Genomic DNA, 13,201 nt, shown 5'->3' with positions numbered 1-13,201 from the left:
CCGGACCTTACCTTGATGAAGACCGCTAAGGCTGAGGACCCAGACCTCCATGTAGCTGTTGCTGAGGGCGAAGTCCGCCGGGGCCGGATTCCATGACGCGGAGGGGAAGGCCCTCGTGCCGGCTGGCGGCCAGCTTCCGGCCCTGCAGGTAGACGCGCACCGAGGAGGGCAGGGTGCGGTGGGCGTCCAGGCCGGGCTGCAGCTGCAGGACGCCCAGGCCCAGCGCCGGCAGGCGGACGGGCACAGACACCTACGGCACAGGGCACAGCCCGGCGTCAGTTCTGGGCACAGGCCTGGGATGCGGGTCCTGGGCCTGAGCAAGTCCCTGCACCCGCCGGGCCTCCGTCCCCTCCTGGGGAAGGGGAGGGGGTATTACCGGCCCCTGGTCAGACTGCTATGAATCTCAAATGACACTGGGAGACTATGGCAGCCCCACGCTAAGGTCTGCTGAGCCCTGGCCGGTGTTGCTCAGTGGATAGAGCCTCAGCCTGCGAACTGAAGGGTCCCGGGTTCGATTCCCGGTCAGGGCACATGCCCGGGTTGCAGGCTCGATCCCCTGTAGGGGGCGTGCAGGAGGCAGCCCGTCCATGATTCTCTCTCATCATTGATGTTTCTATCTCTCTCTCCCTCTCTGAAATCAATAAAAATAATAAAGTAAATATTATTTAAAACAAATAAAAAAATACAGGTTTGCTGAAAGAATGAAGGGCAGGCAATAGAATGCCATGCTGACTCTCACCAGGACTATCCCAGACCTCGCCTTCCCTTCAAGGACAGAAACCTCACCAGCGACTGTCCTCTGGGGAACCCCTCCCCCCGGACCCCGGTCCCCAACCCGGGGAGCACGGGGGAGGGCGGGAGGCTGGTGCCGAGGGACAGAGGCCCAGGGTGGGCGGAGGCTCACCTGGTAGACGTCAGGGACCATGTCGGTGGCGGACCTCCAGTACGCGCTGACCTGCACGGCCAGGGGCTGGCCCTCGTCCGACAGGACGCGCACCCGGGGCGAGCTGACGAGCAGGGACACCACGCTGAGCCGCTCCTGGTCCAGCGGGTTGAAGAGCACCACGTACCTGCGGGGGGAGGGTGAGCTCGCCAGGAGGCCTCTGCGCCTGTGGCAGGTGTGTGTGGGGGAGGATTGGGGGGATCGGGGAGCGGCTCTGCCTGGGGTGCGGCTGGTCCGGCTCACCTGGGCGAGGCGTCCAGCTGGATCAGCGTGGGCTCTGGCAGGGCGTCGTGGTTTAAGCGGGTGTCATCCTGGAATTAAACGGTGGGAAGGCCCTAGCTGGTGTGGCTCAATGGATAGAGCGCCGGCCTGTGGACTGAAGGGTCCCAGGTTCGATTCCCGGTCAAGGGCACGTGCCCGGGTTGCGGGCTCCATCCCCAGAAGGGGGCGTGCAGGAGGCAGCCGATCCATGATTCTCTCTCATCATGGATGTTTCTCTCTCTCTCTCCCTCTCCCTTCCCCTCTGAGATCAATAAAAATGTATTAAAAAATAAAATAAATGGCGTTCTTATTTAAACAAACAAACAAAGAAAGTGGGAAGGAGCCCTAGCTGGTTCAGGTCAGTGAATAGAGCATCAGCCTGGGGACTGAAGGGTCCCAGGTTCGATTCCAGTCAAGGGCATATGGTCCCAGTAGGGGGCGTGCAGGAGGCAGCTGATCCATGATTCTCCCTCATCACTGATATTTCTCTCCCTCCCTCTCCCTTCCTCTCTGAAATCAATAAAAAAATGTATTAAAAAAAAAACACAGTGGGAAGGGAAGAGCCATCACGGGACTCGGCCTGCCGCCGCCCCACCCGTGTCCTGGGTGGGGACCAGCAGCTGCACTGGGCACAGACCGCACCCCAGGACAGGGCAGGGGAAGAGGAGGAAGACCCCACCCCCCAGCTCCTGGGGTGGGACGGGGCTCACCATGTGGAGGAAGGGCGCCTCGGGGTCAAAGCGGTAGGCCTCCTTGTCCCCCAGCACCAGGTAGTGGGCCGCGTTGATGATGACCTGCTTCAGGCTGACGAGGGAGCGCAGCAGCCTGGGGGACAGGAGAGGGACCGTGGGGGAGACGCCCACACACACACACGCTGCCCACGCTGCCCGCGCCGCCCCGCACGGCCTCTCTCTGGGAGGGTGGGCAGGGCCGCACCTGACCCCGTAGTCCACCACCACGGCCTCCTTGGCAGTGCCCGTGATGGCGTCGTGGTGCTGGAAGAGCCCCAGGGTGCGCCGGGCCTCGGTCAGGAGGGCGAAGTTCGAGAGCGGGTACTGGCTGGCCAGGCCGGAGCGGCGGGCGTGAGCGGCTGCCAGGCTGTAGAGAATCTCCGCCCCGCTGTGCGGAGAGAGAGTCAGCCGCCCAGCCCGCCCGCAGGACCCCCAGGGCCCCCCCCCTGCCCCCCCCCCCGCCCCCGCCTCCCAACCGGGGGCCGCCCCCCGGGTTTCCCCGCAGGGGCCCCCTCCGGGGACGCGGGCCCATCGGTACAGGCTTTTTTAGAACACCGGGAAGAGTAGAAGCGGTCCCAGTAAAGTATCTCCCGGTCCGCGTAGGAGAAGAATCTCCCGCCAGCCGGGGAAAACCCGGGGGGCTGGGCCCCGGCTCCACCCCCGTCCTCTTGTACAGGGCGTCAAAAGTAATCGGAGAGGGTACCAAACTGGGCCTGTGGGGACCCCGAAAACCCGGTCCCCTCATTCCAGAGCCTCCCTGGGAACCGGGGGCCCGGGGCTGCGGCCGGGATCCCGCCTACGCGGTCCCTGTCCCTGCCACCCTCCGGCCTCACGCCCCCCGCGGGGGGCCTGGGAGAGAATTCTGGCAGATGGGAAAGACAAATATTACATGATCTCCCTTATCGGTGGAATCTAATGAACAGAATGAATGACCAACAAAATAAGAGCCGAAGAGGGAGGCATGGAGCAGACTGACACAGCTCGATGTGGGGCTGGGGGACGAGGAGAGATAAACCAAAGAACTCATATACTTATAGGCACAGCCCATGGACACAGCAATAGGGTAGGGAAGACCTGGGGGGATGAGTAGGGGCTGGGAGGATTGGGGGAAAGGGGAAATATCTATTATAAATATCAACTATCAACAATAAAAAGTTTACTTAAAAAATAAAAAATAGCCCTAGCCGGGTTTGATTCCGGTTAAGGGCACATGCCTGGGTTGTGGGCTCGATCCCCAGTAGGGGGCGTGCAGGATGCAGCTGATCAATGATTCTCTCTCATCATTGATATTTCTATCTCTCTCCATCTCCTTTCCTCTCTAAAATCAATAAAAATATATTTTATAAAAATAAAGTATGGCCCTGGCCGGTTTGGCTCAGTGGGTAGCATGTCGGCCCATGGACTGAAGGGTCCCAGGTTCGGTTCTGATCAAGTGCACGTACCTCGGTGGCAGGTTCCCCGGCCCCGGCCCTGGTCGTGCAGGAGGCAACCAATCGATGTGTCTCTCTCACATCGATGTTTCTCTCTCTCTCCCTCCCCCTTCCACTCTCTCTAAAAATCAATGGAAAAATATCCCCGGGTGAGGATTGACAGAAACATGACAAATGAATAAACAAAAAATAACCCTTTAAAAAAAAGAAAAGAAAGAAAAGAAAAGGGAAGCCCTGGGAAGGTCGGGAGCCCCAGGAAGGGCGGCGGCCGCACCTGCACGTGGAGGTCGGGCTTGCTGTTGAGGAAGTCGAAGAGCCGCTGGTAGTTGAAGAACTGGGCGTCCCACTCCTGGGGCTTGTCGTAGCGGAAGTCGTCGCCCAGCGGCACCAGCAGCACGTTGCTCCGGAAGAGCCGGGACTTCTTGCGGTACTGGTCCAGGAGCAGGGCTGCCCTGGGGGGCGGTGACAGGATGCTGAGCAGAGCCCCCGCGGCCCCTCTGCAGCACCCCCGTGGGGGTGGGGAGTCCCGGGCCTGCAGGTGCCCGCCTGGGGGTGGGACCCCGTCCTGGAGCCCACGCTCTCCACAGTGCTGACGGGTGGAGAGCTGCCGTGCTGGGCTGCAGGTAGGGCTTCCATCCCCGGGCCCCACACTCAGCAGACCAGTTCTCCTTCCCTGTGAGTCTCCTTCAAACATACCAAAGGCCCTGGCCGGTTTGGCTCAGTGGATAGAGCGTTGGCCTGCGGACTGAAGGGTCCCGAGTTCAATTCCCGGTTAAGGGCACATGCCCGGGTTTCGGGCTCGATCCCCAGTGGGGGGCGTGCAGGAGGCGGCCGATACATGATTCTCTCATCATGGATGTTTCTCTCTCTCTCCCTCTCCCTTCCTTTCTGAAATCAATAAAATACATATGTATATTAAAACATACCAAAGATGTGCCCACCCTCCTCGGTGCAGGGACCCAGTGATGGATACAGGGGATGAGGGGGGGCCGGCCCACAGGGAAGACAGAACCCGCCCTGTTCCGGCTGGCGCTCCCACGGGAGCGGCGTGTGTCTACGTGGGTGTGGCTGGCAGCCCCCGAGGTGCTAACGTCAGTTGCCGTTTCTCCATGCGTGTGGCTCTCGAGGTCTTTTCTCCTCATCCTGAAGTTTCTATTGTTTTCTGAAGCTCGGGGTGGAAACTTACACCTGTGCCTAATAAACCTTAGGCGTCAGATTCGACTCACATCCCAAACTGCTGGGATCCAGACCCTGACACTCAGGCTTCCTCCTGTCCACCAGTGAGTGAGGCAGCCCCGGAGGGAGGGGCCTGCACTCGGGCTGGACCGTGCCAACCCCAGCTCCGCCTGCACTCGCTGAGTGACCCTGAGCAAGTGCCTTAACCTCTCTGGGCCTCAGTTCCTATGAAATGAGGATAATATCAGTATCCACCATCACACCATTATGAGAAATAAAATAAAGTGAATGAACTAATATTTGCTAGAACAGGGGAACCCTGCCTGGCACCTGGTAGGAACTATATATAAACATTTATTTTCTTTTTCATCCAAGTTACTGGTAAAATCAATAAACAAGCAGGTACCTGTAGCATATCATCAAAGCCCCTTTCTCTCTCTTTTTGAAAAAAATATATTTTTGTTGATTTTAGAGAGAGAGGAAGGGAGAGGGAGAGAGAGATAGAAACATCAATGATGAGAGAGAATCACTGATTGGCTGCCTCCTGCACGCCCCACACTGGGATGGATGGAGCTGGCAACCCAGGCATGTGCCCTGACCAGGGATTGAACCGGTGACCTCGTGGTTCCTGGGTCAATGCTCAACCGCTGAGCCACACCTGGCCGGGCCCCCTTTCTCTTTTCAGATCAACCTACAAAAATATGGTAGCCCTACCTGGTTTGGCTCAGTGAATAGAGCATCAGCCTGTGGACTGAAGGGTCCCAGGTTCGATTCCATTCAAGGGCACATGCCTGGGTTGTGGGCTTGATCCCCAGTGGGGGACGTGCAGGAGGCAGCTGATCAATGATTCTCTCTTATCATTGATGTTTCTATCTCTCTCCCTCTCCCTTCCTCTCTGAAATCAATAAAGATATATTTTAAAAAAATATATGGTATATCATATTTTGGTGTCGCAGTTCAACCAGCTACTAAGCTACTTAACCGTGCTGGTCAGCTTCTACTTTTCTATTTTGTTTTCAGGAGAGGACTCCTCAAATACCATTTCCCCCTCGTTTACCCACCGAGGAAGCCTTTCAAAGGAGAAAATGAAGTTAGTCCGTGACTGGCTCGCTGCACACCGGGGCTGGCACCCGTGGCCCACGGAGGCTGCGCTAAGGAAAATCCTGCCTCACCCTGGCCGGTGTGGCTCAGTGGATAGAGCGTCGGCCTATGGACTGCAGGGTCCCGGGTTCGATTCCGGTCAAGGGCATGTACCTTGGTTGCAGGCTCCTCCCCGGCCCGGGCCCTGGTCAGGGCACGTGCAGGAGGCAACCCATAGATGTGTCTCTCTCACATCGCTGTTTCTCTCTGTCTCTCCCTCTCTCTTCCACTCTTTCTAAAAAACAATGGAACAATATCCTCTGGTGAGGATTAAAAATAATAATAAAATTTTTAATTAAAAAAGGAAAGAAAAGAAAAGTCCTGCCTCCGCAGCCTGAGCCTTGGTGTTTGTCTGGGAGCCGCAGTTAGGTTTCTGGATCTGGAAACAAAAGACCGCTCTCCCTCCCTCCGGTCACATGTACTCTTACCTCTCGGACATCATGGAAATTGGAGGCTGCACCCTGGAAACCAGTTCGACCTGTTGTATTCTTAAGGCCAGACTGGTTCTGGCTAAATCGCTGTTTCTGATCCCTCTTAACCTGCACTTTCCCAGGGGGCCGATTTCAGCCACAGCAACATTCTAGGGGCCCCCGGGGGATTGTCTCAAAGGGAACGAGCCTGCTTTCTCAGGGGCGGGAGGCTGGTGGGTGGACCACGAGCACCCCTGAGGGGGGTTCGGGGTTCCTGGGACACGGCAGGTCCGGCTGACTGAGCCAAGGCAAGATGCCCGAGGTGACATCAGGCTGAAGGTTGGAAGGAACTGTACTGATCTGAGAATTATTCACCCGTGGGTCAGCCATGCGGCTCTGACGGTTTGTGAGGGCGGGAAAACGTGCTCATTTAGGAAGTAAAACCATGTGGGAAAGGCGGTTCCTTAGAACCACTCCGTTTTCCAGGGAGACTTGTCAGGGAGCTGCCACCAAAGTGGCCGCAGGCCTGACGCACCCCCCGAGCCCGCTCCCCTCTCACGAAGCCCCAGCAGCAGAGCCCGGGCGGGCGGCCGTACCTCTCGGCCACATTGGCCTCTGTGATGGCGCGAGGAGGCACCTTCCACGGGCAGTTGATGCGCCCGCCAGGCAGGCGTTTGAAATCGAACTGGCAGCAGATCTTGGGGTCCGGGCCGCAGGTGTGGGGGACGTCGTAGCTGTAGAAGGGCATCATGTGGCAGAAGATGTCTGTGCTGGAGTCCGAGTCTGAAGAGGACACGGCGGGCAGTCAGCCCCCAGCCGGCCGTGTCGGGGGCTGGGCACAGGGGCACCCGCAGGGCAGCGATCCGCCCCAGCTGCAGGCAGCCCGAGGAAGGGGAGGCTCGGCCCCGGCCGGTGTGGCTCAGGGGCTAGAGCGTCGGCCTGGGGACCGAGGGTCCTGGGTTCGATTCCGGTCAAGGGCCCTGATCGGAGAACATGCAGGAGGCAACCAATTGATGTGTTTCTCTCACATTGATGTTGCTCTGTCTTTCTCTCTCTCTTCCACTCTCTCTGAAAAATCAATGGAAAAATATCTTCGTTTCCCCCCGTAAATTCCCCCCCCCTTTAGTAGAGAGGGAGTTTAAGGGCAGGGGGTGGGGCAACCCCTGGCACGCGTGCCAAACACGGCACGCCAGTAACTTTCGCTGGCACGCAAAACCCTCTCTTATAAACTTCCATTTACAATTTTTTTCTTAATATCGACTTTTTTATTTTTCAGATAAATTCAGTGTAGGTGCATCTTAGATAAATAAATAATTTTGCATAACATGTATACATTAAAAAATAAATGTATTTTTCATCATCATATACTGCGTTTTTGTCGCTCGAATCAATTTTATTATTTCTTCAAGGTTCTTCACATGCGTACACCTTAAGAGATATCAAGTAGGCGTAACATGTTCTCAAAAAATTAGGGCTGGCACGCAGAAGAATTTTGAGTCAGAGATTTTGCTGGTTTTGGCGCGCACTCACAGAAAGGTTGCCCACCCCTGACCTAGACTTAAGGCTGCAGAGGACGTGCAGGTCAAGGGTCAGGACGCAGGGAAGGCTCAGAAGGTCGCAGTGCCCCCAGGGATGGCACGCCCACACACTCGGGATGAACAGCAGATCCCACCGAGACCAGGCCAAGGTGATCTCCGCCTGCCCCGAGGGACAGAGCGCTTCCGGTGACCTGCTCTGAGGCCCCTGCCCTTCCCCGGGGAGGGCGACCACGGCCACCCCCTCCACCCTACCTGGCCTTACCCCAGCTCTGCCTCCACATGAACTCCAGGCTGTGGGTGGCAGCGAAGTGCTTCTTGATGGCATAGTGCACCCTCTGAATCAGCATGCTGGTCAGGTTGGCACGGCGCAGCAGGTAAGCCATGGTGGGGCTGTGTCCGAAGGGGTCCACGGCCCAGCCCGAGCGCGGGGTCACACCTGGGCAGGGGGATGGAAGCCAGAGCCCTGAACACCCCCGCCGGGCCTCCCGGGACGGTCCCAGCTCCAGCTCCCTTCCTGCCCTCACACCGGGCCCCGGATGGGGGAATCAGCCCACAACGGTACCACCATCTGCCAACCCTGCACCCGACAGCCCCCAGCTACCCTCTGGGCCCAGCCCTGGGGCAGACGCCCTCTCCTGAGCCTGCCTCACCGAGGTTCTTCTCCAGCCACTGGTGTCCCTCGATGAGCTGGTCGATCAGCGCAAAGTAATGGGAGTTGGCCTCGTCGGGCATGACCCAGCCTCCGGTGGCCATCTCCAGCTGCCCGGTGCCCACCAGCCTGCAGGGAAGGCCTCACACTCAGCATGGGGGCGGGGAGGGGGGGCATCTGGCCAGTCGTGCCGAACAGAAGGTGCTGGGACCCGGGCGCATGGCCTCACTGGGCCAGCTCACGCGAACCTGGGACCAAGGGGACGGACACGGGCTCTCCTTTCCCGCCAGCCCACTTCCCTGCTGTCCTGGTCCTGCTGACCTGCGGACGCCACCTGAGCGTCCAGGGGCCCGGCTCCTGGCTTTCTCTTTCTTTTTTTTTTAAATATATTTTATTGATATTTTTACAGAGGAAGGGAGAGGGATAGAGAGTTAGAAACATCGATGAGAGAGAAACATCGACCAGCTGCCTCCTGCACACTCCCTACTGGGGATGTGCCCGCAACCCAGGTACATGCCCTTGACCGGAATCGAACCTGGGACCCTTGAGTCCGCAGGCCGACGCTCTATCCACTGAGCCAGACCGGTCAGGGCTCCTGGCTTTCTCTTCTCTGGGCTCACAGAACTCCGATCTCTCCTAACACAGTGACCCTCGACCCAGTTCCTGCCTGTCTCATTCTCAGCCCCTCCGCCATCACGCCTCACCCCTGCACGCGTCCCCTCGCCTCTCCCGCCACAGTGGGACCACAGCTTCGGGCGCGACCTGCACACCCATCCCAGGCCCAGAGGACGGCCCTCCCTCGCCTCCCGACAGCCACTGGCCTCCGGACGGCCGCTCTCTTCTGGGCGCTGATGTTGTCCCACCACTTGGCGAAGAAGGAGACTTCGGCCCAGAGGAAGCGGCGCCGGGGGTCCTCCTGCAGCTTGGTCACCATGCTGTTGAGGATGTGCTGGGTCTGCTCCGCGTAGTACTTGTCAAAGGTCTTGATCCAGCCTGGGGAGCAACACAGGGTCCCCTGAGGACGCCACACCTGCTTCGACGGACTCTCCCTTACCCTGGCCACCAGAGGGCCCGCTGAGCCTGGCCGGTGTGGCTCAGTGGTTCAGCGTCGACCTATGAACCAGGAGGCCACGGTTCGGTTCCCGGTCAGGGCATCTGCCCCCGGGGTTGCGGGCTTGATCCCCAGTGTGGGGCGTGCAGGAGGCAGCCAATCCATTATTCTCTCTCATCACTGATGTTTCTATCTCTCTCTCTCTCTCTCTCTCTTCCTTCCTCTCTGAAATACACACACACACACACAGTGGGGCCTTGACTTACGAGTTTAATTCGTTCCGTGACGGAGCTCGTAACTCAAATTACTCGTATGTCAAATCTTAAAGTGAACGAGTGAGACACGTGATGCTGGGCTGATGTTGTGGCGTTCACTGTGACTTTCGCTGTGCCAACTAGCGGTGGGGTATCTGAAGCTGGCTCGTAACCCGAATTTTAGCTCGCAACTCAAAGCAAAAAATCTGCCGAGAGACAGCTCGTATCTCGAAAAACTCGTTAGTCGGGACACTCGTAAGTCAAGGCCCCACTGTATATATATTTATATTTATATATATTTCCTATTGATTTATCTGCTCAATAAAAAAAATGTATACAGCCCTAACCGGTTTGGCTCAGCGGATAGAGCGTCGGCCTGCGGACTAAAAGGTCCCAGGTTTGATTCTGGTCAAGGGCATGTACCTTGGTTGCGGGCACATCCCCAGTAGGAAGTGTGCAGGAGGCAGCTGGTCGATGTTTCTCTCTCATCGATGTTTCTAGCTCTCTATCCCTCTCCCTTCCTCTCTGTAAAAAATCAATAAAATATTTTTTAAAAGTATATGTATATTTATATATTTCCTATTGATTTCAGAGAGGAAGGGAGAGGGAGAGAGAGAGAAACATTAATGATGAGAGAAAATCACCGATCGGCTGCCTCCTGCACAGCCCCTACTGGGGATCGAGCCCGCAACCCAGGCATGTGCCCTTGACCGGAATCAAACCCGGGACCCTTCAGTCTGCAGGCCGATGCTCTATCCACTGAGCCAAACCAGCCAGGGCCATAAAAATATATTTTAAAAAAAGCAAGCCCACCCCACGCCGGGCTGCGGGGCGCTCTGGCCCTCACCTGGGTCGTTGTGCGAGTGCGGCACCACGAACACCTGCAGGTCCTCGGCGTCCCAGTCGTGGGGGCCGTAGGAGATGTCGAAGCCCTGCTTCCACACCCCGCCGTCCACGTTGTCAAAGGGCAGCTCCTCCGACACCGTCAGCATCTGCCGAGCAGGACCCGGCTCAGTGGCGCCTCCCGGGCTCCCGAGGGGGTCCCGCCGGCTCAGGCGCTTACCTGCAGCCCCGGCTTCGGGCCCCGGCCCCCCAGAGCAAACTGGCAGTCTTGGGGGGAGACGGAGAAGAAGCTGGGCCGGGGCTCCGGCGGCACCACCCAGGAGCCGTTGGCCGTGTAGTAGGGCAGCAGGGCGGGCGCGCCCTCGGCGTTGGCCGTCAGCTCCAGCACGGACTCCTTGATGTGGCTGATGATCTCGTGGTTCTCCTCCAGCAGCTGCTCCAGCTGCTCGATGCGGTTCTGCAGCACAGAAATTTGGCTCTGCCAGAAAACCAGAGAGCAGTCACCCTCCGCTCCTTCCTGCCGCCTCCGGGGTGCTCTCGGCCTGCGGCCTGCACCTGAGGCCAGACTGTGACCCTGGCCTGCCCCGAGGAAGGTAGAACCAGATAAGGGAAGAAGCGGGAATCACTCTGGAGGACTGCGATCCCCATGAGCTGGGAGCACCCTTGCCCTCCAGCTCCGGGAGGCCGAGGTTTCACCTCACATGCCTGTTCTCCACCCGGCGCCGCCTGTGTGCCCACAAGGACTGCATCCAGGCCCCCTGGGAACGCACGGTGCAATCCATTAGCAATATCTGCCAAGAATTCCCGAGACAGCCCTGGCCGGTTTGGCTTAGTGGATAGAGCGTTGGCCTGCGGATTGAAAGGTCCCGGGTTTGATTCCGGTCAAGGGCACATGTCCAGGTTGTGGGCTCCATCCTCAGTGTGGGGTGTGCAGGAGGCAGCCGATCAGTGATTCTCTCTCATCATTGAAGTTTCTCTCTCTCTTTCTCCCTTCCTCTCTAAAATCAATAAAAATATATTTAAAAAAAAAGAATTCCCAAGACAGAGCAGCAGTCTATCATGCCATTTCCCCCTCCTCCTTCCGTGGCATCATTGTTTTTAGCTCCGGGTTAAAGAAAAGCTGCCCAGCCCTGGCTGGTTTGGCTCAATGGATAGAGCATCAGCCTGTGGACTGAAGGGTCCCGGGTTCGATTCCGGTCAAGGGCACATGCCTGGGTTGCGGGCTTGATCCCTGGAGGGGCCGTGCCAGGAGGCAGCTAATTGATGACTCTCTCATCATTGATGTTTCTGTCTCTCTCTCCCTCTCTGAAATCAATAAAAATATTTTTTTTTTAATATTTTTTTATTTTTCGCTTAAAGTATTACAAAGGGTATTACATAAGTGTCCTTTTTTTTCCCCCCCGCCCCTTGACACACCCCTACCCTCCCTTACCCCCCAGTGTCTTATGTCCAATAAAAATATTTTTAAAAAAAAGAAAAAAAAGAAAGAAAAGGTGCCCAGGGGGAAGCAGTGTTCTTGTCCTGGGCTGACATGACCCTCCAGCTGGGCGCTGAGCCCTGACGGTTTGTGCGTGAAGACCTCAGCCGCCAGGCCTGACTCACCCGGGGGAAGTTCCCGCCATGCTGGTGCCGGGCGGGGTCGTGCTGCACTCGGTCCAGCATGAGGTAGAGCGAGAAGACGGCCACGCAGAAGACCGCGGCCCCACACACCGTCACCTGCTTCTTCAGCTTCATCCTGGCCGCCACACACACCTGGCAGGAGGGGCACCGTATTCAGCTCCAACAGCCAAACCCCCTTGGGGATCTTTCCACCAAACGCTCCAAGGGGATCCCAAGAGCTGGTCCCCGGGAACCTCTATTTGCCCGACTCCCCAGAACAGCCGGCTCCAGAGCAGCAAGTCCCAGCGCTCAGTGTGGGTCCTCACCCCGCGGGGATCGGACTCTCTTGGCTGAGACACAGACCGTTCTCTGAGGCTGGTCTTGCCTCCTCCTCCTCAGGAGAGCAGATCTCTCCCCCCCAGGCTGATGCTATAAAAAACACGCGAGATAACAAACTTCCCCGCTCTGGCTCCAGAGGTCACCACACACCCTCCTGATGTAACCAGCCCCCCCCCAAGAGCTGATCCAGGAAGACACAGCCGCACAGCAGGTGGGCGTCCTGGCTCCTGGACCACGTGGTGCTAGTTCCAGAGGAATCAACAGCTATTTTGATTTAAAGACCCACAGGAAAGCCTTTCTCCCTGCCCTCGGGGACCAGGCTGGCACTCGCCGGGCACGGCTCCGCTCCCGTTAGGAAATACGGGACGGATTGAAAACCGAGCAGCTGATGCCGCTCACACAGACCGAGTCCTCTGCGCCTTCCCCGCTAGTCCCGATGCCGCAGGAGCTAACTTGCACCCTCCGCTTGGACGGCATTGGGGGGACCCCCGGGAAGCCAGCAGTGATCGCTGCTGAAGGGGTCCCCTGGGCAGGGAGGGTACAGGCCGGACAGGAAGGTAACTTCGGGCGACCAGCCCCCGCCGCCCCGCCCGCGGGCCCCCACTTGCCTGCGCCGCGGAGAGAGGCCGCCGGCAGCCGGCGGTGCGGGGGCCCGGAGCGCTGTCGCCGGTGCCTCGTGCCCCGCTGAGCGCGGTCCGGTTCCGCTCAGGAGCCTCCGGGCCATATTTTTAGCCTTTGGGGGCCGGTTCCGGGCCAAAGTGGGTGGAGCTGGAGAGAGACGGGTCGGGGGGGGTTCACTCCGGGAGGGAGGCACCTGCGCCGGGTCGGGCAGCCCCC

General features: G+C 58.2%; 1 protein-coding gene across 1 annotated transcript in view; it reads right to left on the bottom strand.

Annotated features, from left to right (window-relative positions):
* LOC102429994 (alpha-mannosidase 2x) overlaps positions 1-13,127 on the bottom strand; it is a 22,098-nt gene extending 8,971 nt beyond the window's left edge. The window contains 17 exon segments of the mRNA XM_023748682.1: positions 46-250; positions 905-1,070; positions 1,187-1,254; positions 1,915-2,029; positions 2,141-2,341; positions 2,467-2,548; positions 2,551-2,620; positions 2,622-2,648; positions 3,640-3,817; positions 6,688-6,874; positions 7,892-8,065; positions 8,280-8,407; positions 9,100-9,271; positions 10,431-10,575; positions 10,647-10,904; positions 12,029-12,178; positions 12,973-13,127. Of these exon segments, the coding sequence (XP_023604450.1) occupies positions 46-250; positions 905-1,070; positions 1,187-1,254; positions 1,915-2,029; positions 2,141-2,341; positions 2,467-2,548; positions 2,551-2,620; positions 2,622-2,648; positions 3,640-3,817; positions 6,688-6,874; positions 7,892-8,065; positions 8,280-8,407; positions 9,100-9,271; positions 10,431-10,575; positions 10,647-10,904; positions 12,029-12,160 (2,308 nt within the window). The 5' untranslated portion in view covers positions 12,161-12,178; positions 12,973-13,127.
* Between the last annotated feature and the right edge of the window lie 74 nt (positions 13,128-13,201).

This window comes from Myotis lucifugus, unplaced genomic scaffold (genome assembly GCF_000147115.1).
Source record: "Myotis lucifugus unplaced genomic scaffold, Myoluc2.0 scaffold_1667, whole genome shotgun sequence".
In the NCBI taxonomy this organism is placed as follows: domain Eukaryota; kingdom Metazoa; phylum Chordata; class Mammalia; order Chiroptera; family Vespertilionidae; genus Myotis; species Myotis lucifugus.
The sequence above is the reverse complement of the archived record's forward strand: the minus strand, read 5'-3'. Positions and strand labels throughout refer to the sequence as shown.